At 36.4% G+C, this 24,454-nt stretch overlaps 1 protein-coding gene and 1 long non-coding RNA gene across 2 annotated transcripts in view; one reads left to right on the top strand and one right to left on the bottom strand.

Moving 5' to 3' along the window:
- Iav (transient receptor potential cation channel subfamily V iav) overlaps nt 1-21,522 on the top strand; it is a 60,889-nt gene extending 39,367 nt beyond the window's left edge. Inside the window, exons 7-13 of the mRNA XM_076808285.1 lie at nt 3,389-3,550; nt 4,312-4,509; nt 5,198-5,307; nt 8,397-8,740; nt 11,429-11,680; nt 13,799-14,102; nt 21,082-21,522. Coding sequence (XP_076664400.1) covers nt 3,389-3,550; nt 4,312-4,509; nt 5,198-5,307; nt 8,397-8,740; nt 11,429-11,680; nt 13,799-14,102; nt 21,082-21,259 — 1,548 coding nt within the window. The 3' untranslated portion in view covers nt 21,260-21,522. The remainder of the gene's footprint in view (nt 1-3,388; nt 3,551-4,311; nt 4,510-5,197; nt 5,308-8,396; nt 8,741-11,428; nt 11,681-13,798; nt 14,103-21,081) is intronic.
- Nucleotides 21,523-22,941: 1,419 nt separating this feature from the next.
- LOC143366571 (uncharacterized) overlaps nt 22,942-24,454 on the bottom strand; it is a 6,663-nt gene continuing 5,150 nt past the window's right edge. Inside the window, exon 3 of the long non-coding RNA XR_013084766.1 lies at nt 22,942-23,985. This is a non-coding gene — a long non-coding RNA (uncharacterized LOC143366571). The remainder of the gene's footprint in view (nt 23,986-24,454) is intronic.

The raw sequence follows: 24,454 nt of genomic DNA, 5'->3' as shown, positions 1-24,454 counted from the left end.
AATTTATACAATCTATCACTGTTAAGGTAAAAAAATTGTATTAAATATTCTTACAAAAATGAAGTGTTTTAAATGTATTTTTCTAATTTTTAAGCATACTTTTCAAACATATTTTAAAGCCCCAAGATATAAAACAAAAATTTCCATAATTTTGTTTTTTTATTTATATTCTGCAAAAGTATGTATACGCTGTAAATAATCGTATTATCATTATTTCCTTGAAGATTACAAATATGTCAACCTGAAGTGCAAATTTCGATATTTGGTTTACTTCAAATTTAATTTAATCGAATTAGTTTAAATAAATTTCTACAATTTGTTTTCTTTTGTATTTAAAGTAATTTTTCAACACTCCCCTTTCATCGTAGTGAAAGTTAAAAACCATTTCTTGTTAAATGTTCAGGGTGAATGTTCCTTCAAAAACACATCATGATAAAAATATAAATTCGACTGAATTATTAAACTTTAAATCAAACATTAAACATTAAACATTAAATTTTAATGTCACCCATAATATGTGCGTTCTCAAAATATATTTTTCTACTTGAAGAATCTACAATGACCCAGAAAAAATTACCCTGTAAACAAATTTTATTTTGTAGGTGTTACATTTGTCCCTTAAAATTATTTAAACTCTAAATAGCATATTTTTATCCTATATCCTCAAAACTAACAATAACAGGATAATGTATATAGATACTGTCTTTTTGATCAACTCGTCTATGAACTTGACTGAAAAGCTTCCAAATAGTTGTTGAAAGAATCATCCCGATAAACTCTGAAAATCGTTCTTTATCTTCGTTACAAACATTCAGAATAAAAATCGCACTGTGGAATAGAGTAGGTTTTTCATTACATATAGATCGCAAATTGAGGCAGCATGCGCAGGAAATATTACGCTGGGCGCTTGCAACCCGATTTTCACATGTTGTAATTAATTGAATCCCGCCCATGACATATCAAAACATTTCAGAACGCGTGATTCCACTCGTAATTGAATTACATTCAACGATCCAGTATGTACATATGTACATATATCGTGGACTAGTATGCCGCGTATAGACAAGTTCGTAGCACAACCGAAAGAGGGGTGATACATTATGCAGAAATAAGTCGACAGTGTGGAATAAATCTTTTTTCTTCTTTATCATAGAGAAAATTAAATTTATAAATCGGTTGAGTAGAGCCTTTTTACAAGGGACACTATCGAGGTGTTCTACGTTGATTTTGTTAAGCGCACAAATTTGAGAGACGCGTATTTTTTTATTTTTGCCCAATCTCAGTTTTGAAGGGTCACAAACAGCCCCTCAAAGTTTGAAAACCGGTATTTCCCGAATGAAGTGTTCTGCCACTATAAACTCTGAATATCCAAAAAATTTCGTGTATTTTAGAAGAGATACTGAAAATCCTAATCGCGTGGGAAGATTAAAATGGAACACCCTGTATATGGCAGGAGGCCGTTGGAATAATTTGATAGAATTACGGCCGCGGTAGCCTGAACAAATTTGAGTAACATTGGTTCAAAACTAACTCACAACGAACATCACCCAACTGTTACAATAGTTTTCCAACCCCCAACTTAGAAGGGTAATTTCATCCCTTAAACATGAATTTAATAATGTAACAGTTGGGTGATGTTCCTTATCAGGCACGGCTTGTAGCTTGGCCGCCAGAAACGTCACCTTTCGGAGGATTGAGTACATTTTCAAGAAATTCCGAAGAAAAAGCCAGTCACGTCGCAAACTACGAGGAGAACAGTCGCGTTCCAAATCTCGTAGAGAACAGTTAGGTGCTAATACACAAACGACAACCCTCGTTGTCCTATTAGATCATCTATAGCTGCAATAAACTAACACTCCAATCACCATCTAGTGTTATCACTCACAGTGTCACTTGTATTTCAATTTCTTATTTCGGTACATTTGTATGTGTCTCATACCACGAAATACTTTCCAGAGAATTACAACTCCTGGCGCTCGAGATTTATTTTAATTTTTTTATAATACTAATTGTGTTGCCATTATATAATTTGTTATGTTACGTTAAACATATAAAAAATAAAAAAAATGTACATACTTGTAATTAACTAGTACTTGCAGATACATAATATTTATGACAGTAAAGAGACAAATGAAACTAATTTTCAAAGTAATTTTATCCTCAAATTGAAATTTCAAACACCCTCATCAGCTATTATTATCGGTGGTAAGTGGAAAGTCACAAGAAGCGAGGACAATAAATTATAATTACTGTTTTTAATCAAACCTCGTTAATTTTTACGACGTTGCCAGCTCGCTCAAATTCAACTGATAATAACGGTACGCATAGTTTTAATTGCAGAGTTCCTTCCTCCACCTAACGCTATATAAATCATCTCTCTATCTCTATCCGTTTGCAAGCAGTAACGACGAAAGCGGGTTGCACTTTTTCGAGACATCCAATTCTCAAATATACCTCCCATACCCGTTGCGTATCTGGTACGGGGAAAAAGGTAATTCTACGTCAACACGAATCGGAAAAGTAGGTGTTACCTATAAACGTGCAAGCGATATTTCTCTAACTGGGGCCAAGTACAAACAAAGTTTATTCCACGCTGCCGACTCAGTGCTTCATGTAGAATCATTGACACCCCAGTCGTGCTATCAGGTACAGGATACCCTGTAGTTTTAATAAAAAAATAAAACACGTTTGAAAATACTTGGAACGATCAGTGCTGTAGTAGACGCGTTTGAAGGGCGCGGATAGCTCTACCCCTGATGTTTGCACGCCTGCACAGTACGTAAATATCGTTCGGACTATAAATTCACGCCCGTTTCATAAGCCTGTTATAATTGTTGAATAAAATCCCTGTAATGGTAAGCGTAAATTTTCCAGGCGGGGCACTTTTTTCTCGCGGATCGAACGCTGAACTCCCGCGCGTGAATCTTGCATTTCAATCACGGATTGTCGGGTCCCTGTATCGCGCGAGCGGCATTACTCCCCTCCCTCCATTTTGCCCGTTTTTCGTTTATTTTTGTAGCGAGGAAATTAAAGATTTAGCGCGTAGCGTCCGCGTGCCTGGCCGTACACCGACACCGGTTTCATAAAACACTCGGAGGCCCAGTAAAAATCATTGCTCGGTTTCACGGCTCGTCGAGCAGCTCGCTCAAAAGCGCCTCTCGAATTAAAAAGTGGACCAACGCATCGGGAAACTCGGATTTCGGATTGAAAATCCATTCGGATGATTACGTGCCCGCGCACTTGCTACTGATACGATTATTTTGCTGTTCCTGTTTTTCGTTTTCTTTTTACTTCTTCTGCTGATCTTTTGCGTCGCGGCGCAGCTTATCGTTACGCTGCTTGGCCAATGGATAAACGCTGATAATAAGCAGACGATTTTCGGTTTCAGTATACGGACCTGAGCTACACGACCTATCCTAACTTAGCGAAAACGGTGTTCGCTATTTTCATGGTGCTGGTGCCTATACTGTTGTTGAACATGTTGATCGCCATGATGGGCAACACTTACGCGCACGTCATCGAGCAGAGCGAGAAGGAGTGGGTGAAGCAAGTAAATATTTGCTGTAATGGCGTAATTAACTCGTGATTCTTGAGATTAACGTGTGTATACTGTTGGCAGACCTTTAGTTGGTTTACCGTCCGTAAACGACATGGATAGGACTAAATGTCGCCTGTTGACAGTTGTGTAGCAGTATTATTTATGAATAATATTAAAGATTAACGAAGCGTGGTTGCATCGTGTATGAGAAATTTGAGAAACCACTTGCTTGCAAGTAGAAGCGAATTTTACTAAGGGGACTAGGCAGTCAGATTTGGTAAAAATGTAACTTTTAAACCTATTCCTACAATATCCCTGAGGGTACAAAGCACTTACTTAGTCATATTCCCATACACCCCTGGGCCTGAGAATCCTTAAAATTCTTAAAATAAAAATAAAAATAAAAATACCAAAATAACAATGTCTAAAGGGTGTGCTGAATATACCAATGAATTCTACCTTCACTCAAGGGCGCTACAGACTTTGCCCTCGCTGCTTTCACATCAATATTTATATTTCTACAACACACTGCATTGTAATGCACTCCAAGTACCTACGTACTGTGCGTTGCTGAGAAGATGGCAAGCGGAAGGAATGTGGGTCCGGTAGCTTATATCCCCGCAGTCTCCATATGGTATTGTCTGTTATTGGCGGACGTAATAACACCGAGGAACCTGTGCCGCCCCGCTAGATATCTTCGCAGCAACGCACATGTACTTACTTCGCCACATTTCTTGAATCTACTATACATTGGAGCGTTCAACTACTTTCAGTGGGCGAAAATCGTGGTTTCACTGGAGCGTGCGGTGTCACAGAAACATGCACAGAATTACTTGCAAGAGTATAGTATCAAGCTGGGGCCTGGGGATGATCCTAACAACCCTGCTTCCGAGCAACGGGGAGTTCTAGTTATTAAAAGCAAATCGAAGACCAAGGCGAAGCAACGCAAAGGCGCCGTGGCTAATTGGAAGGTGATATCACATATTTCTGTGTTTCTTTCTTTCTTACACTTTATGTGCGTTACGGATTAATTGCGAACAGCTCGATTCACAGCGATACATTCCTCGTGTAAACGTTGCACGTATTAATTACTGCGATCTCGCGCTCGACTGATTCGAATCTTGATCGTAAATATTATATACCGCGCGTTAAAAAGTCGTTGCTATGGAAACGTTAAATATGTGTCTAATGCAACGGCAGAGGTTCTAAATTTCAATTAACATACCGTTACCAATTATTTATGTACGTGCTCTCTCGGCATGAATATGACGGCTGGTTTGGTAATTATCCACACCTTCAGGGTTCTTGCATTATGAACATTATGGGCAATTATAATTAACCGAAATCGTGTTTGCTTATTGATATACCTACGTGTTTATATTGAATATAATTAATGTAATAATTATGAATCTCTGTTTATCCTGTTAGTGCGTGCGCTTTTTTTTAAAAAAAAGGACAGATACACCACCTTCCTTGTTTAATTCCTCTTTATTACTTTATATTTACAACGATTTGTTAGGTTCAAGTAATTATATTGCTTTCAGCGGTATGAATTTAATTTGTTGACAGCCTTGCGGCAGCAACAACTGCAATTTAGCTTGTATTCCCCGATGACACCTCAGCTCGCAAATTTCTATACCGCGTGATTTATACTTACAGCGCGTTGGCAAAGTCACAATAAATGAATTAAGAAAACGCGGCATGACTGGCGAGGAGCTGCGACGAATAATGTGGGGACGGGCGTCTTTCTCTACGCCAGTCAGAATAAGGTAATATTCTCTGTATAGAATAAAAAATAATCAAGCGAATCATCAAGGAATTGATCAGAATCGACAATATTTGTAACTTGTATTCGTTATAAATGCTTTGTACCACCCGTTACTTTCCATGTGTACTAACATAAATTATGCATGCTGTGCGGCCAATATTACTGTACGCACATGTGACAATTTTAATGAATTCTTTACAATTTACAATATTTCTATGGTATTCGTATTTATACCACCTTACCTGTTAAACTTGCATCTGGGCCATTCCACGCCCAACCGATCACTTTTTGTGGTCGATGTCTGGTATTTTGGCGAAACTGAAACATGATGTATAGTCTACGTGACATTAGGGTGCATGGAGGAGGTGAAACCACTATTTTGTTGATTTCGAATGTATTTACAAAATACAGGTTCTCAGAGTTTGCAAGTTTTGCCCAGTTTCGCGAAAACAACTCTTATAAATGAATTTTTATACAGGTTTCTTGCTGTTTACAATGTCACTCATTCAATCTTACAGTCCTTCTTGCTTGTTAGATTAACTTATGTATGTACTTCTAAAATTTATTCTATCCTTTTTTCTCTCCTTATTTATTTTCTCCCAATTCTTAATCCTACCCCTCGTCCTTAAGTCACTATAGTGCCATCATTTATAGATACTATAGTTATTTGTTTTGTTCTATTATTATGTAGGGTGATAGGCTGATAAGCTCAATGCACTGAGGTGATTTCTGCATCTCGAAATTAGTCGAAAATGTGAAATAACTGTTTCTCATACCAGGCTTCGTTTTCGAGAACGATGACTTTGAAAATTAGTGGATTAGAATTGCAGCTAAGAACATTGAAATCAATCTTCGTGGAGAAGTAAATCGAAATTATAGAACATCCTTTTTCCATCTTCGAGAAAATTGGTTTTGAAGGTGAACTCGATTTGTGAGTGAAGTATATATGCCCGGGTACTCGACAAATCTTCAAAATCAATTTCCTCGAAAATGCAAACTTTGATGGAAAAGTACACATTCTACATTTTCAACTTATTTTTGTATAAGAATTTATTTAGTTATGGTTGCTACTATATTTGGCCAATTTTTAGTTGTACACGTACCTGAGTAATTTCCAAAATAGTTTTTCACGGAAATGGAGACCCGCACGAAAGTAATTTATTTCATAATTTCGACTTATTTTGAGATGTAGAATCATTCTCTTCTTATTGCATCACAGATTTTGTCCTACCATATACATTATCTACCAATATCTTACTTCTATTTATCATCTGTATTATCTGCCAATAATATTTCTGTGCGGAATCTGATTTCTGTATATTCCCTATGCCATTTAATTATTTTGATCCCAGGATATTAATTCGCATTCATTGCTAAATATAACATTGCAGCTTTTGCGTGACTGTGGAACGTATTTTGTAGCGAAATAAATTTTTTTCATTTCAGAGCACTGTTTGTACTTTTTATCACTTTCGTGAAATTTTTGGGGAACTTTTACAATTTGTGAAATTTTTAAAGCTGTTACTAAAGGTCCTTGAAAAAACTAAAAGAAACCGAGTTTCATCTCTTTAACGCCTTTCAACAGAATAACTCTATTGTCACTGTACACCAACCCCCATAAAACTATGTAACTTTTGTAAGAAACACTTTCATGAAATTTTAAATGTAACCGAAATATTTCAGGTGATAAAGTTAGGTGACACAGCCTGCATATGCGAAGTCCGGAGGGAGGGTCCCATTTTTTTTAAAACTTCCTGTACCGATGCAATTGATGTAGTATTGATTAATTTTATTACTTTCCTGGAAACTGAATTAAAATAAATTGCTAGAAATATGCGAAATATACTATATATATGCAATATGCAATGACGAAATATATTTCTGTCAAAGGCATACTTGTTTAGTCCTTTTTTTTTACAAAAATATGCATTTAAATAAACTTTCGCAGTCTACTTATTATTTATCCATAATGGTACTGTCGATCGTGGATTATTACCTACAATTTCAAGTCAATGATTTTTATATGATTTATTAATAAGAAATCAACCCTACCGAGAGCAGCAGAAATTCTTCACAGTATAGCTTTGATGACCGATGACTCGAGTCCCGATAAACCGACTTCAGCTTCATAAACCCACTTGTCTTGGATTATCTAGGCTCCACTATATTTACTTTCTTCTGTTTTATTTTTTTTGTTTTCTCTTTTCCTGTTCAATACGTTTTACGTATTAATTAATTAATTTATAAATAAGCGGGTTATTTAAGAATAAATAGGGGTTTATTGATTACTTAATATTATTTTAAATGAAAATAAAATTTAATTCACTCTTGTAGCAAACTTGTTTTTAATTTTGTATTATTTCGATTGGGATAATCGGATTATTAAACCTATATAACATACACAAATTAAAGCATATTATCTGAACGAAAAATAGTACCATTAAATGTGCGAATACATCAGTTCCCTCATTATAAACGCCAAAAGTATTTCAGGTTTTGTTATAATTACTGTTCCTAACGATGTTGTTAAAATCGTGTTTCCTATATTTCCAGAATACTTACAATTAATATTTTGTTGGAAAGTAATTGGACACAAATTGGAAGTTTTTCGAGATCTATTTACTTCATTACAATATTATTGTGTGTTCCGTAGGCTTTAATGTCCTACTAAGTACCTCTCATTATAGACAGCCTAACATTTTGAAGCTATTAGTATAGTAGCTGCAATAGTTTCAGCTCATCTCATTTGAATAGATCTTTTTATTCTTTTTAGACAAGTAGTTTAAAAGTACCCAGGATCTCTTAAAAAATTATTTGGTTCTCTCAAACAGTACTTCATGTTCCCTAGTCCTTTGGCATCCTATCATTTTAGATCGTACATGCAGAAACCTGTTACATAGTGTTACTTGGATATTTCAATATTTACAACGCTTCCCCATGTATCTCAATAATTAGTTTAGTCATGTCAAATTATTACCTGTATATTAAATTCACTCATATACTCGTTCAATTCAGATACAACAACTGAAGACCTACTTCAGCTACGTAGAAATTTCAAACACGAATTAATGACAGTCAATGTTTGCACAGTCCAAACGTAGAACAACCCCAAGTCTCAGCAGTGACCGCTGGTTTCGGTGGCGCACTGACTACAGCTTTGGACATGATGGCTTTCGCCCATGATCTCGACCTGTCCACTGCCACAGAAGGAATTCCCACCAGTATCGACGCAAAACAATCGAAGTCGAAGGCTTCCAGTAACGATCAAACGAAGTCGACGCAGGCCAACCAAGAGAAAGTATCAGTGAAGCTTCAATTACAGGGAGAGCCACCCACTGCGCTCGTGGACAAACAACAAAATGGTCAAAGTGATCAGAAGACAAAGACGAGCGAGCCAGTGAATGTACATGAAATGAATTTGAAGAACGCCAGCCGTAAGTAAAAGCAACCACGAAAATAGTATTGTTTCAAATAGTGACGGGACCACGTTTAAAGTATGCACTAATAAATGCAGAGCGGATTTGGAGATTTGGCGCCCTTAAGCTAACAAGGGTTGTTCGCCCTTTATGTGAAATATCATCAAATATTTTAATTGAAAAGAGTTGAGACAATTTTAAAATTAATTTAATATTTTGTGTTTAATATACTGTGTTTAAGCCTTTTCCTTTGGAACCTTTTAAATTGGTTTAAGCCAATTTTTAGCTTTGTACACACCCTTGATAAATAGTCGAAATTCTTTTTTTTCAAAAACAAAAAGCTACTTGCAAAAACTTTATTTTGTAGTTTTAATTGTTTTTACGAAACATTAGGTACCTATTCATGTTCCTACTACCAATTCATAATTCTGTTGTAGTCATTAATTTCCTTATATGTTGATTTCTTCACTATTTTCCCATTTATTATTAATTCAGGTTTCGTTTCTACCGCTAAAATTGTAGATTTCAATGCAGTAATTACTTATTACATTCTCTGTAATAAATTCGGTTAAACAATGCTCATATACTCGAGGTTATATTATGATATTCGTGAAAACAGATGCAGATATTATTACCCCAGCCTTACAATTTTTCCAGAGGTTGCAAGCGTTGCAGCTAACTGAAATATAAGAAAAAATGGATACAGTAAATGTAAATAAATTACATTTTGATATAAATTATATTAAGATTTTTTTGGAGGTTTAAAGATGAATGTAATTTTATGTTGAATTTATTTGAATATTAAATGTAGGCAATTATTTTTATATAAATTATATTAAGTTTTAATTGGAGGTTTAATTTACATTTACAATTAATTAGAAGTGAACATATGAACCGTTCAAAACTGTTAATACCTTAAATAATTTTATCGTTTGTAGAATTCCACCACGTAACGACGTCTAAATTCCAATATTGGAAACATAATGCGTCCAACGAGCGTGGCTTCGTGTTACAAGGACGGGGTCAATATTATTTCTCGTGAATTTAATTATAGTCAGAATGAAATGTATTGGTACCTCAAGGCCACTAATCAGTTATCCCGTTTCAACAATAGTACCAAATTTTAGATTAATTATGCTTAGAATTCGGAAATAATAAATAATCAAAATTAAATTTCAATAAATTTAGCAGTGACAGTTTGTTAAATCCAATCTTGCAAATTGTAGGTACTCCTGATCCTCGACACATGCGAACGATCGCACATCATTCACCTAATTATTAAACCCAAACGGTAATGGCTTTAGTTTGAGATCATCTCAAGTTTCCACAACGAAGTTTCAAACCAATGCAAATCAGCACGATTGCTGGAAACAATTGCCAGACGTGTGTAATTCTTTTCAAAATAATCATAGAATATTTCCTATCAGATTGTGAAAATACTTGCGATGCACGTAGTGTGTAACGAAAATATTTGGACACTTTTTAAAATCGCATAACTTTTTTAAAATTAACCCACATGATTTGAGTTTTTTTTGAGAAGCTAGAAAGTTTAGTTTACTAAGTAACGTGGTTCGTCGTTTTGAAAAAAAATTGCAATTGGTCGGAATAGCAAAAAAAAAAAATAGTAAAGATCGTTTTTTAAACTTTTCTTTGTGAGTCTGTAATGAAAATTAAAAAAATCCGTTTGTAGATTGAAGGAAGTTGTATACAAAATCAGTTAACGTTGCTCTGAGCTATAAACGCTGATTTCGTGAATTTCGCGATTTTCGACCTTATTCTGCGATCTTTAAGCGTTTATAGGTCAGAGCAACGTTAACCGATTTTGATGAAATTTAAGGCGTGTATGCAACTTACTTCAATCTACAAACAGGTTTTTTGAATTTTCATTACAGGCTCACAAAAAAAAGTTTTAAAAAACGACCTTTACTATTTTTTTGCTATACCGACCAAGTGCAATTTTTTTCAAAACGACGAAACACGTCACTTAGCAAACTAATCCTTCCAGCTTCTAAAAAAAACTCAAGTCGTTTGGATTAATTTTAAAAAAGTTATGCGATATTAAAAAGTGTCAGAATATTTTCGTTACTCACTGCATACAGTCTCGTTATGCCATTAGAGATATAGGCATGCAACAAACATTTTCCATTTTGAGCCCGAAACGATACCCATTCGTCTGAATTTAACGCGACTTTACTAACTTTTATTACATCGTGCCTTTGTGTGCTGGACATTAATAAAAACTAGTGAAATCGCTATAAATTAAAATGAAGAGGACAAGTCTATTCATGGTGCTCAAGATTTTGGACATACCTAAAAATCGCGATGACATGTCTTTTAATATTTGGGTCCTATAACAATTATTCTCATTAAGTAATCATGTTCATGTTCAGATTTATGGTAAGAATGTAAATACCTGTTTTTTATAATTCATGTATAATTTTCAACTTCGTTACTTACGAAGTCTGGAGAATGTAATAAAGAAGAAGACAACGATTTGTTGATCAGTCGTGTTACAATAAAGAACATTTATACATACTTCTTCACTAGCCTAAAAAGCAATGTGTTAACGAATGGTGAAAAACCTGAAATAGGAGGTCATACATTTTTATTCACCCCGCAGTTCCGTATGCCAGATGGATATGCTTTGTTTCAACTAGTCTTTTCCATTACACGAGAAATGTGCAATGTTTAATGTATTTGTTCCAGATTCGACCATACCTGAAAATAGCCAGGATCCATTTTTGGATCTAGTGATCGCCTCCGAGTATACGACTGATCATGAAACGTTGATGAAAGTGGCACAAGCTGCAGCTGCGAGCAGTTCCGAAGTACCAGTAAAGCCGAAATTAAATCTTCAAATTTTGGAGCAATTCACAATGACCAAGGTACCTGTGGAGGAACCAGCCACGATCGTCAAGAAGCAATACTTTGTGGAATCCAGCGACAACGACTTTGGTGGTAACAATAACACTCATCTTCGCTCTCGGTCAAATACAAATTGAATATTGACCAGTTATCTTCTTTCATTAAAGATTTATTAGGTAACAATTTTGAAATCTATGATCTGCTATCTGGGAAAAATACCTTGACTTTAGATAAATCAGTTTAACGATTCGTGAAAATTTAATGATTACACATCCATATTTAGCATTCTCTGCCGTCAAGAGTAGTTAATTCTGTCTTGGGGATTTTTATTAACAAACGGTATTAGCCTAACCACTACCCAGTTAATAGATTAAACTTCCAATCTGTACTGTTGTTTAGAACGAACTTGTTAGTTGATAGGCAACGTTGATTCGATATAAGAACCCTCGATTTTATAACGAGAGATTTTCATTCTACACACGGTATTGGCGTGTTCTCGAGTCGATATTTTTTGGAATACATTAAAAGAACTGCCTGGGATCCTCAAATGTACACTTTGAAAATAAATTCTCCTGATGAAAATGAGTCAAAACTCGATGCGGCGTGATTGAGTAACAAACATCGAAACACACTTTTGCAATTATTATATTATAGTAGAATGCGGTAGCGTTTCTTAAGACGAGTTCAACATCATATAAGGTCATTCAATGTAATAAAATGTAAAAGATCATCAATTAGTGAGACCCCAACTAATCAGGTCAACGCGAATCGCAGGTTGGTCCCTAGAAAATTTTCAAAAGTGTCGATATACGTTGAAAGTGCGGGTCGAACTGAACGAAGCTTTCCCAGCGGACTCTATCGCTTGGAAAAGCTTGATCTACTTGTTGTGTTAGTTCTCCAAATCGTACGCCATTTAAAGCGTTAATAATATTATTAACAGGCTGCGAAAGTCCCTGGTAATCTAATATAGCCATCACTGAAACTGCAAGGCTCGCGGTTGCATGGTCAGGGATCTTCTCCAGAGTTTCTTGATAGTGGCTTGTTCAGAATGGGAGTATTAAGACCAACCAATCAGATGGTTAACACTTTGACCAGCGCAGGATTTTGAAAACTGCCTCTTCAAGACTGTCAGGACTTTCAGTCGCGGCCATTGAGCTATAAAAATACCTGGAGAGTGAACAGGGCAATGGCGCGATTTGACCGGGGATGCCCTTAAAAATATTTTTCACATGTTTGTAGTAATTACACGTAAAGTTACAAAATTATTTAGCCCCAAAAAATTAAAAGAATTTGAAAATAGAAGGAAAAATAAAAAATGTTTGAAAGTGAGAAGAGAAAATAAATAATTGTATGTACTTTTTAAAAAAGACAGCGGTTTATTAATGAAATTTAATGTAAATTTGACATTTAATGAAAATTTCTAAAAAATAAAAACACCACTGTCGCATCCAGTGCATAAAGCCGGGAGTCCACCGGGAAGCTAAGATAAGCTATGCTATGCGATGCTATGTTTTAGCTTAGCTTTTGATGGAAACGGTTCCATAAGAATGTATTGATGCTAATTTTTTTAATACGTAGCGTGGCATAGCATAGCATCGCATAGTATAGCTTAGCTTCCCGGTGGATTCCCGGCTTAAGGAGTGGCATATTGGAACACTGAGAAACAAAAATGGGAAGAATTACTTGATAAAGTAATCATTGGTTGTAATGTGGGCCACCGCGGTCCATATTGACTCCTCCCGCCTTTTTGCAGAATAACGTAAAAATCACGGCGTGGGAAAGATATTTCCAAATAACTAAATATAGCATTTCGAAGATCAACCTTATGAGTATTTATGCTTCTATACCTAACACATTACATTTGTCAATTAATATGAGAAAAAAATCAATTAATCTCACCATGAAAACCTATTTGCACGAACAGACACAGATTCATTTTTGTTCGGCACAGGACTCTATTTTTTGTGTTTATTTCGGTTCCCGATATATCGCAGCACTTAACGGAGAAATAAACACCTGGTCCACATTTACACCTTCCCCTCTATATTAATCCAAGTTAAATGCATAAAATCTTATTTGTGCAGAGTATAAAACTACGATTCTGTACTTGTCTTTTTATACTTTGTGAAATAAATACAGTTTTCAACCCTCTTTGACGAATATGTCAAAGCTTTTGCGACGTGGTTAAAGGAATCGATTGCTCGCTCGCAGGTGACAATCTGCTTGGAACGGAGGCTCGCTTACGCAGAATAAGATCAGCCAACAGCAGGTTTATCAGCACGCGAAGACACTCGCGTCACGACGACGACATGTCGACGTCGTCCTCCACGTCCGCCGAGAGGAATCCTCAATATCAGCCATTGTTCAACGATCCCGAAGAGAACCCGTCGAACCGTCAAATTGAAAGTCGAGAGAGATCCATCGAAACAATTAAGTCGCCACCAAAGCAGAATGGAAATTGCGAACCGTCGAGGGGCAAGATCCGAAAACGTCGCCCAAAAACGGCCAGGAACAGGTAGAAATACTCGACAAATTACACTTAACTCCGTTTAATCGTCCCTTTATAATTTCATTGTCCCTTCTGCCTGCGGATTTTCAAAGGGACGTCTGTGTCCTCTTTTAACTGGTTAAACGCGACAACTGTCTCGAATGAATACATTCTGCTCCTCATTCCGCATTGATTTTCTCTCTCGGTTTTATTTAATACGATTCGATCAGAGTACAGTAATAGTCCTTTATGAGTAAGAAAATTAATACTGTTTTTGTCTTTGATTTTCGGGATTTTTTTAAAGCTTTTATGCTGATCACACTTTAAATAGCTCTAGTGGCTAGCGGCTAGGCTCTAACCGTTAGAGTATAGAGAGTCTTTTACATAGGGTGTTTGGTAGTGGATGGCAGAACCGAATGAATAATGATTCCGGATGATAAAAGTGAGCACGAAATAAAAGTTGTTTCTGAGAGGCTTTATTATGGAGAAAATAAATTTTCAAAACTGATCCGGTACGCGTGTATCTGATTATGAATTAGCAGAATTTATCATCGAATAAGGCGCCATTGCGAATGACATGATTCCTCACACTCAAATAAAACGAAATTGTAAAATAATTTTTCCCAGATTTTTAGTCAGGTGCACGCGCACCAGATGAGTTTTCCAGCTCAATTTTCTCGGAAAGAAAGCCTCTTATGAACAAATGTTATTCCACATTTCTCACTTATTTTTTCAGTAGGATCATCATCGGTTTACCATCTTTTACGAAATATCTGTATATCCTGTTCGTTGAGACTCATTTACTACGTATTTATTTATCTTTATTTTGCTCAGGTGATTGGGGGTATTTAAACAATGGTGATGGTTATTATGAAAAAACTAAGTTACGGGGAATTAAATGGTCGTAAAGCAACATCAAGTTAATTACGATACGTTTAATTGCTATAAATAAATGAAAAAGAAATACTCTTTGCTAGCTCCTTTTCCATCGACTATATAGGGTGATTTCTAGAAACCTGGAAATTAAGGAAAGTTGTATTTCTCACTTTAGCGAAAGCAGAACAGAATTTGCTTGTAGAAAACGTGCCATTTATTAAGGGGTCAGTCCACTGCGACGGTTTGAAAAATTAAGCTTTTTTTAAAAAAAATTTTCTCCGTAGATACAACGTATAATGCAATGAATCTTTTTGGTATTTATTAATCTACTCTTATATTATACAAACAAATTTTAAAGAATTTTTTTTAATTTGTTTTAAAACTTTAAACACGATTATCTCAAAACGACATTTTTTCAACTGGTGCAGGTGATTGTAAAAAAACTATTTGATCAATCAGTCTGAAAATTTTACACTTTATTCAGCACATCAGTGGGTATGGTCGGGACTAGGATTATATTTACTGATAAAGAATTGACAAAATGGCGGACGTTTGAAGTTTAAGTGTCAAAATATGGTGAATTTAAGCATTTTGCCTTGTAAAAAGTATGAAATGTTTAATCAAAAAAGGTTTCCGTAGTCCCGGCCATAGTCACTGATGTGCTGAATAACGTGTAAAATTTTCAGACTGATTGGTCAAATAGTTTTTTTGCAATCACCTGCACCAGTTAAAAAGATGTCGTTTTGAGATAATCGGGTTTAGAGCTTAATTTTTCAAACCGTCACAGTGGACTGACCCCTTAAGATTCATCCCGCTCTAATCATATTTTTCAGTAAATGCACCAGCTCACCTGTAGAATACATTTGTGTCTCCATCATAATTTTTTAAAAATAAATTTATTCCCTTCATTATCCTGCATTAAATACGGGCAGCGCATCGAGTAACGAATGCTTCAGTGGATATTTCCCATTTCATGTTAGAAAGATAACTTCAGTGCACGAAACAGATGAAACTTCAATGGAAGCCATCGACATCGTATTTATGTACTACATACAGTGGCGTGCAAAAGTATTCGGCCACCCTTTAAAATCGCATAACTTTTTTAAAATTAATCCAAACGACTTTATCTAATATTTTTACGCCGTGTGAAAATGTGTCTTTCATGGCTCTTGCAAACGAATTTAGAAAGTTGAAGCGAAAGAATCTATTGGAAAGACCTGTATAAAAAATTCAGCACAATTTTAAAAGTAGAAATGAAGAACCTCAATCTTGGATCCCAAGATCGAGATGAACTTTGCAGGAAGTTTATTTTTCCTTTACTTCCTGCACAAGCTCCACTGCGCGAGTCTAATTTGAACTTTTTAGTTGCCTTAAACATTTTCGTCTTAAGAATTAAGTAGGTACCTATTAATTTATAAAAATAAATGAACAGAACAATTTGGCTCATAAAAAATTTTGTACTACAATTTAAAAATGTATTCCAAGAACTATAGCACTCTTACTTAATAATTGTTTCAATCTCCATTGTTATCGACTATGGTTTGATAACGTTTTCGCATACTTTCGACAAATTTTTTGATAAATGATATGAATAACGCCGCCATATTGCGCAAATGCTTTGCATTAAAGCTTTCAACGTCACCACACGTTTGCTACGGACCCTTACCTTCATAATCGACAAAATCTTATTAATGGAATTAGTATCAGGAAATTGCAATCACCAATTTAACATAACGTTGCATTCTTAATACATATTTTCCGTTAGTGTTTAACGTCCTGGTCCTTACGAAGCGTCCACATTTCATGAAATCAGTTTATAGTAGATGTTCTGATGTTCCTCTGGTACAATGAGATTATTAATTGTGTGTTCAAATGATTAGTAATCACGTACCAATCACTGAAACAGCAGTATCCGAACATTCATTTTGTGATGTTTTTAACAGTTCATTGGGGTAGTGGATTACTATTGGTAAATCAAGTTCATCTAGTAGAATGTTGGTGTTTAACCCATTATTTGATGCATAGTTTCGTTTTTATTGCATAAAAAGGCAAGATTTATAAAAATGTGCATTTTTAAAGAGGATTTTTAAAAAAGTTTATTTTGTACTGCAACGATTTTAACGAAATGAAGCGGATTCAGCTACCTTCTTGTAAATTCTATTTCGGAATACCTCTCGTTCTGCATTGAACCTTTAAAAGAAGTGAAATTATGAAAATCGCAGCTACAAAATGGCGATTTTTCAAAAATGTTTGTTTTTCGGTAGACAAAGAATGAGGTTTTAGTTTCTTTTCACGAAGAAAAAAAGTTTTTATTAACTTCGATTTAGGTTCAGGCGGAAACTACACAGTTCGCGAACATGCTTGAATTTGATTTGAATCGATTGGGACCTCCGTTCTTGAGTTATCGCTGCAAACAAAAGAAACGTTTTTAAAAAGCCTCTTTAACGATGCATCTGTAACGTCATGTATAATGCATATTTTTGACTTGCTATTAACATAAAGATGTTAATACAAAGTCCTGCACAGAAGCAGTTTGCCACAAATTTTCGTTTTATTTTTGCACGAAGACAGCATTTTCCCACCCCTACACATGCACACTCTGCTGTATCGGGATTGGAAAAGTAATTACAACATAATAGTCGAGTTGCAAGGTGTTGTTCGTGGTAAGTCACGGCGACACACAGATTCTGGCACACAATCACTGCTGCACTATGTATCAACAATCGATTGTGTCGACATGCCTCGACTCAGGAACACGCAATATCGAGACACAGATTTCTTATTTAGATTTGTCGATGTTTTTCCGCCGTATTTTCCCGTTCGAAGTCGGGCAACTCCCGCAAGCACGTACTTTCTTTCATCGGAATTCCCGCCGAGGGCGGAATTAAGAGGACCTACGTTCGGATCATTCGAATTCTGCTCGCTCCGGCTACGATTACGCGATCTGACTAACACGTCAGTTTCATTCGTTAAGGACAGATCTTTTTCACGCGACGCTGTGGCTAGCGAGTAGTGTTTCGAACGTAGGTGCTCACACATTTTTTTTTTATCTTTTTCAAAACAACGCCGTCTCCGCCAAATAAATACGACTGAAATATCAGAAGTGAACCAGAGAAGTGCACCGCGTGCAAGCGCTCGTGATCGCTGTTTTAACCCCTTAACACGTTCCGCGCCACTTAATAATTGGTCGAAGTGAAAATTTCATTCAAAGGAGCAAGGTATTTCTCAGTTCACTGGCGAAATAATAATATAATAAGAACAATGGACATTGTGCACGATTTTGATTTAACACTGTTCAGAAAATAATTAAATTCTCTTTGGGCATGATTGGTTTTGATTTAACACTTAAAACAGCAGAATGCTGAAAAATATTTGACACGCATTTTTTGTTATCGGCATTCGTCCATGTTGAAGGACTGAAAACCGTGCCTAAAGTCGGGGTCAAAAACATATTTCCCGAAATTTTCTAAAAACTGAGCAGGGGGCTGCCTTCATTTTTAAAAACCACACGTTTTACTTATTACATCACGTATTACAAAACGTTTCTTTACTTATCAGCAGGTAATATAATAACTCGAATAATAATAATTCGTATTTAACTTTTCATTGTAGACCTCTTTCAAATTTGCATGTAACTACCTTTTCGTCATTACTGTAGTGCTTCCAAATGGCAAATATGACAGATGAGCATTTAAGTGGTATAACATAAAATGAGAAGGAATTTTTAATTCTGACTGATACTTGCCTGTACGAAGTGCGTTAACCGCTCCATCATCAACTTGTCACGCGATTTTTTACCCTAAAGATGATGGAACCGCCTAACGAAATGATGAATAGCACTCGAAACAAGTAATGCAAATTAGAGTGCACGGAGATGAAACTTTTTCTAGCCGGTCGAGATGCACGGTGCATCGATCGTTGTTATTTGCCGAATTTGTAAACAGTTGTTAGCTGCGCAATTATTTCACAAAGTTTGATGACATAATGAGGTATCAATTGAGCCCTTCAAATTGATAAGCGATACGAGTCCAGAATTACGAAAAATGAATTTCTTATAAAAGTAATAAGTATTAAGGATACTTGTTTCAGTTGCTCGAGTAACATGTGTATAATTTGTTTTATATTAATGAAAAATGGGGATCTGTTTTATTTGTTCCTTTATTATAGTATCATATTCATTTATACAAGTTTACAATCTTTTTTTTTAAGAAAATCTTTTTTTTCAGCCCTCGTATTTTCGCCCTGTAGTTTTGTTTGATTCTTTTATTTCACTGGAATCGTTTGCGGGGCTCGTGTTCGTTGCACAGGACATACAAAAAATTTTGTCATCACTTTTACGAATGATTGTACATACTTCGATCGATAGAGGTCTGCTAAAGAATGGAACGCAAAGTGCACCTTGATCTGAAAGTTCAGCGTTAAATTTTTTGTTGTTGTAAAGTGTTTTACAGAGGATGAAATATGTCAAAAGTACAGTCCTAATAATGAACCAATGTAAGTGGAACACGTTGGGATAAAAATATACCAATCTTGAATTTCGAGGATAAGATCAGTCCTGCGGTATATTTTTTTGGCAGATCTTCAGCGATACAAAAGTGCACAGCTATATTTTCGTTGGATATTTCTCGATACGTGTACTTATATATTCCTCGATACGTGGACGAATGCAGAGGCAATCTATTGGATAAAAAGTATTGTTCAGTGAACTGAAACTATTCGGTGTTTACTATACTTGAGATCATCTCGTGACTATTGAATTTTTGTCTATTTAAAAAATGTTATAATAGGGGAACAGGCTGATATATATTTAGTTTCATGGTTTCAAAATTCGAGGTCATAAAAACTATTTTTAAAAACGTATACTATTTTGTAGGTATTTGGACTTCTAAATTGCAAAAGTAAACTGAGATTTGCTCGGGCACGTACAGTTTTATCGCAACTTGCTTTTACGTTTTTACGTTGTCATATGCGATTGAATAAAATTAGTAGGGTAGACCGGGGGCGGTAGTAACACTTTGACTTTGGAATACGATTACGCAGGAACTGTTACATTTACAACAAATACTCTTATACGGAAATTTTACTTATTTGACAATCATTAACTCACAACAGTTCGGTATATGTTAAGTAATATCCAAGTTATTAGTAAAAAATGAGTGAAATTAAATTAGTGAAAAATGTTTTCAGATGTTTGTTATCTATTATATGTTTCCCCTGTTACTACCGCCCCCGGTCTACCCTAGTGAAAAATGAAACGTGGTATGAAATATTTATTGTGTTTTTCGAATTCAGCAGCCAACAATATATTAAACGCAGCTAAAATATTGAAAAAAGTTTTTTCATACCTGACGATAATTTTAATCTTGATGCCTAAATAACTTACGCGATTCTGCTCCTTGACAGTTTGATACAATACACACGACATGATTGAACATTATGAATCATTTCGTGCGCTGTGATATCTCTCAAAGATAACTGTAATGTTTCAAGGGCAAAACAAATTTTGTGAATAATTTAGTTCCACAGCTTTAGCTTGGAAGTCACCTAACGGTCACAAGAATGGGAGGGTGGGGTAATCGACCTGTCACGAGCCATCCACGCGTGCCATTTGAGGGCAACTAATTTTCATGCTCAAATAATTCATAATTACAATGTACACTTTGTTACAAATTTTTACATAAAATATATTTCAAACAAACAATCCTTTCGCATACCTAGATATCGTACTACCATCTTATATAAAATTAAGAACTGCAACAAATAGCGTGGGTATTGAAAAATATGAGTTTCCATATTTTTGAAAATGGTTGTCGCCGAAGCCGTGACGACAAAAAAGAATCGATCATATAAAAACATTACGTGCTGTGAATTAGGTATCTACTAAAATCTATACATTTACGAACATGGAGTTGATCAGTTTAGCTTCTGAGAGATTGAACTGTTCCTCACAAAAACCTTATTAATTGTATGTACCTTGTACCCAGTGAATCAGGTAACCAGAAGTTTTGTTTACCTATTCCCGTTTGGAATTTATCTTTATGCCATAGCTCATCCCTTTCGATCGAGGGGGAGACAGTTGTCCGATTGACCGTTCGTTTAATGGTTCTTGTTCTGCACGATGCATGCACAGGGTATCGCCGAAGGAAGTGGAGGAGCCTGCACGGCGGAGGAGAGAATCGATTGAGCGGAATAAGGCGGTTTCGCCAGTGACGTCGCCCACGGATCCGCTCGAGCCATGGAGCACACGTGACATTAAGGACATGAACACGATATTGGCTTGGGAGGAAAATGTGCCGGACAGTCCTTAACGAGGCTTTACGATATCAAGCGGCCCCGCCCCTCCACCGCCACTGAATTGGCAAAAAGGAAAGTTGTTTTTGCAAAAGCTGGAGTCTGGGAACGTGTTAACGCGTTACGTACCACCGTGGAATTTCGGGTTTCAAGTGGGACTTAAAGGGGGGTATTCTCATTTAGAAAGTTCAACGAATCGATTTCTCAATTGCCATATTTTTTAAAAGATTAGAATTTTTAAAACGTGCTAGTAAAGTATTAAGATGAAATTCGTAAAATCGACAGAACATTATTCGAATGCTGCCTTGCACCAGAAAACGTTAATGTTTTTGTTTTTCTTCACCAAAACAGGTGTTGGTATGAATAATAAGAATAAAATTATTATTATTACCATTAATCAGCATTATGTTTCAACATTCAAATGCATCACGTCCCTAAATTTAAATAGAATTTATACCTTTCGTTTCAAAATCCACTTTACCAAAGATTAGTAAAGTTTAAAATTTAACATTCGAAAAACAAATAATTTTACAGGTGAATATGAAAAGAATAGCACAATACAGTGTGAAAAAAAAATATTTCACTTGCTTCTGTCTGTCACACTGCTTCATTTACGACTTCACTATTACTTTATCAAAATATATATGTAACTCGAAATTCTTCCGCTCGAACAGAGCTACGATGTGTTCTTCAAGGATTCGAAACGAACTCAGTAATAAAATCTGTGCAGACTTCACTCTAGTATCGTATTAATAAACCAAGAACGAATAATAATTGTGCACTGCTTAAAATGTGATGTACCACTTACTGTACATCGAAGACATCTTTATCTATCGCTGAATGTCTCTCGAACGTAGCTATGAATTTTTTACGGAATTCCTCGTCGAATATTTAAGATGTGCACGAGCAATTGTTATCTGAGCGGAATGTAGGTATTTCTGTACTCTGTAAATGGAAGATCTATTAACGAAATCCGAATTTGTCGAAAATGTAGAGTTCCTAAATTTTTTGCGACAGCTTGCGAAGATCTAAATAACATTCGACGTGAAAGATTCATGCACTCAATGTGGTCTTTAAATACCTCTGGAACATTGAGACAACTTCATCTAGTGGAAAGGTACGTCTACACGACGACACTTTTGTGTCTGTATAGATCAAGTGTCTTTTTTGTCTAGCTAGAGCTAGTTTTAGTGTCTTCAGTCTAGCTCTAGCTGCAACTCCCGCGACGATGGGTCGAATTCGGTGTCGCGGAGTGATCAATTTTCAATCTTGCGATAAATTTTGTTGAGTGTCGTATGCACTTGATCTAGGCACAAAAATGTCGTCGTGTAGACGTGCCTTAACTGTTAACGCCACCTTCCTGCTATTCTCACTGATATTTCACGGATTTTTTCAAAATCTGAAACTGAAAATTTCTCGACAAATTCGTGTTCAGGGCGAAAAACTCTACAAGAATCACCCAGCGAATATTACGGACCAAAAGTAAGTGAAAAGTACTTTCGTCTCACAAACTCGAGTCACCATCCAGAAAAAGTTATACATCCTTCATTGTTCGCTGCTCTGCAACTCAGAAAACTTACCTACCTCCAATTGACGCGAGACATAAAGCGAATGTCCCTTGTTAATTCCAATATACGACGATTCACCTCTAAATTTTCAGGCACGTCTATAGTGCGGTACCGTAACCACCATGCGGAGACTCAGTCCAAAATTGCCCAGTATCCAGCAGACCGGGGGTAATTGCCGTTAAGCGGGGCTTAATCCAAACGTTCGCCAGTAGGTGATCACTCGTTTCGATTGCTAAATACTTTCATTGTCGGCGGACGCTTTAGCGATTAAAGGAGGGGCGACTCTGGACGCTTTCGTGCGCATCGTGCTTGTTAGCCAAACTTTATCAGGGACCAAATGATCTTTCATCGCGTGTGCGCGCCGCTCGTGCAGCCAAATGCAAGGCGGGGGGATTAATTCGTTTCGGGATCGACTGTAGCAACTCCCGTTCCCCGCGGTGTGGCGCACTCGCAATTAAAGCAACTCGCGCGGAAGATATTTCAACACGTTAAAGAAAGTCCGTCAATTAAGCACTCAAGAACGCTTACGTGCCTGCACGGGCGCATGCGCGTGAAACGGCGCGCGGCCTGGCGCGGAGCGGCTGCCCGCCGCAGCATGCAACAGCAATTAGTCTCCTTATCGGAGCAATTTCATTAATAAACTATGTTACTGCCCTATTTTTAGCGTGCTTAGAGCAACGCAGCTTGCGGCGTATCCCTGACCCGCCGAGCGGATTTATTGCTGGCATTGTACAGGGAAAGTAAGAACAAACAAAGAGGACCTTGTACAGATTGCTCCATTTCTCCGAAGGAAAGGATTTGTAACTGTAGCTGAATGTCAGCAACGATACGTGAATAAACTATTATTAAGCCACCTTTGCGTACGCTTCTTATGGGGCCATTCCAAATTGCTTGCACGGAGGTGTGGAATAGCATGTGCTACGGGTTTTAAAGAAGACTTGACGAGTATAAATCGTTGGAGTTGGTAAAGAAATCTGCGGCGAGGTTCATCTGAATTTCAAGAACAAGATGAATTTTGTCGTACATTTGTTTTTTAAATCTCCTGTAGAGCCTGATGTAGATCCATTTGTCAGAAGAGTGGCAAATACCTTCTTTTAGACCTCGTACATTTTTCTTCATCTTTTTGAACATTGTTTGTGAGTTCTTGCAGGCCGGAGAGAGGGTTTTGCTTCTACCTGCGGTAAGTAAGGTAAATATTGTGTGACTAGTTGAGATAAATACAATTTGTTAGGATTTCTTACAAGATGTGTAGTATGTATACGTTATACGTACTCACAGGTTTCAACATTTTCAGTTTTACCGTTTTCAAGGGTTAATTCTATATTTCTAAGAGCAGTGTCATGTTGCGGCTGAACGTCAGCTAGTGTACACAAATGAAGCAGTATTTACGCATTTCCATTGGAAAAAATGTTTACGCATGTAGAATATAGGGGGCATGATGGGGTACCGAGGTAAGATGGGTTACCGTAAAAAAACGCTAATCGAAAAATGCTAGACATTCGATGAAAGTAGGGTCAGGTGGGGTAGACAACAGAATGTATAATAAATCAACTTTTCTTTTGGACTTAAACAGTCAACAGTCTTGTTCCTTCGAATCAGAATTAGCGGATGTTAACCGGCAAATGAACCCTTCAACTAGCCTTA

Source organism: Andrena cerasifolii, chromosome 3 (assembly GCF_050908995.1).
Source record: "Andrena cerasifolii isolate SP2316 chromosome 3, iyAndCera1_principal, whole genome shotgun sequence".
NCBI lineage: Eukaryota > Metazoa > Arthropoda > Insecta > Hymenoptera > Andrenidae > Andrena > Andrena cerasifolii.
The sequence above is the reverse complement of the archived record's forward strand: the minus strand, read 5'-3'. Positions and strand labels throughout refer to the sequence as shown.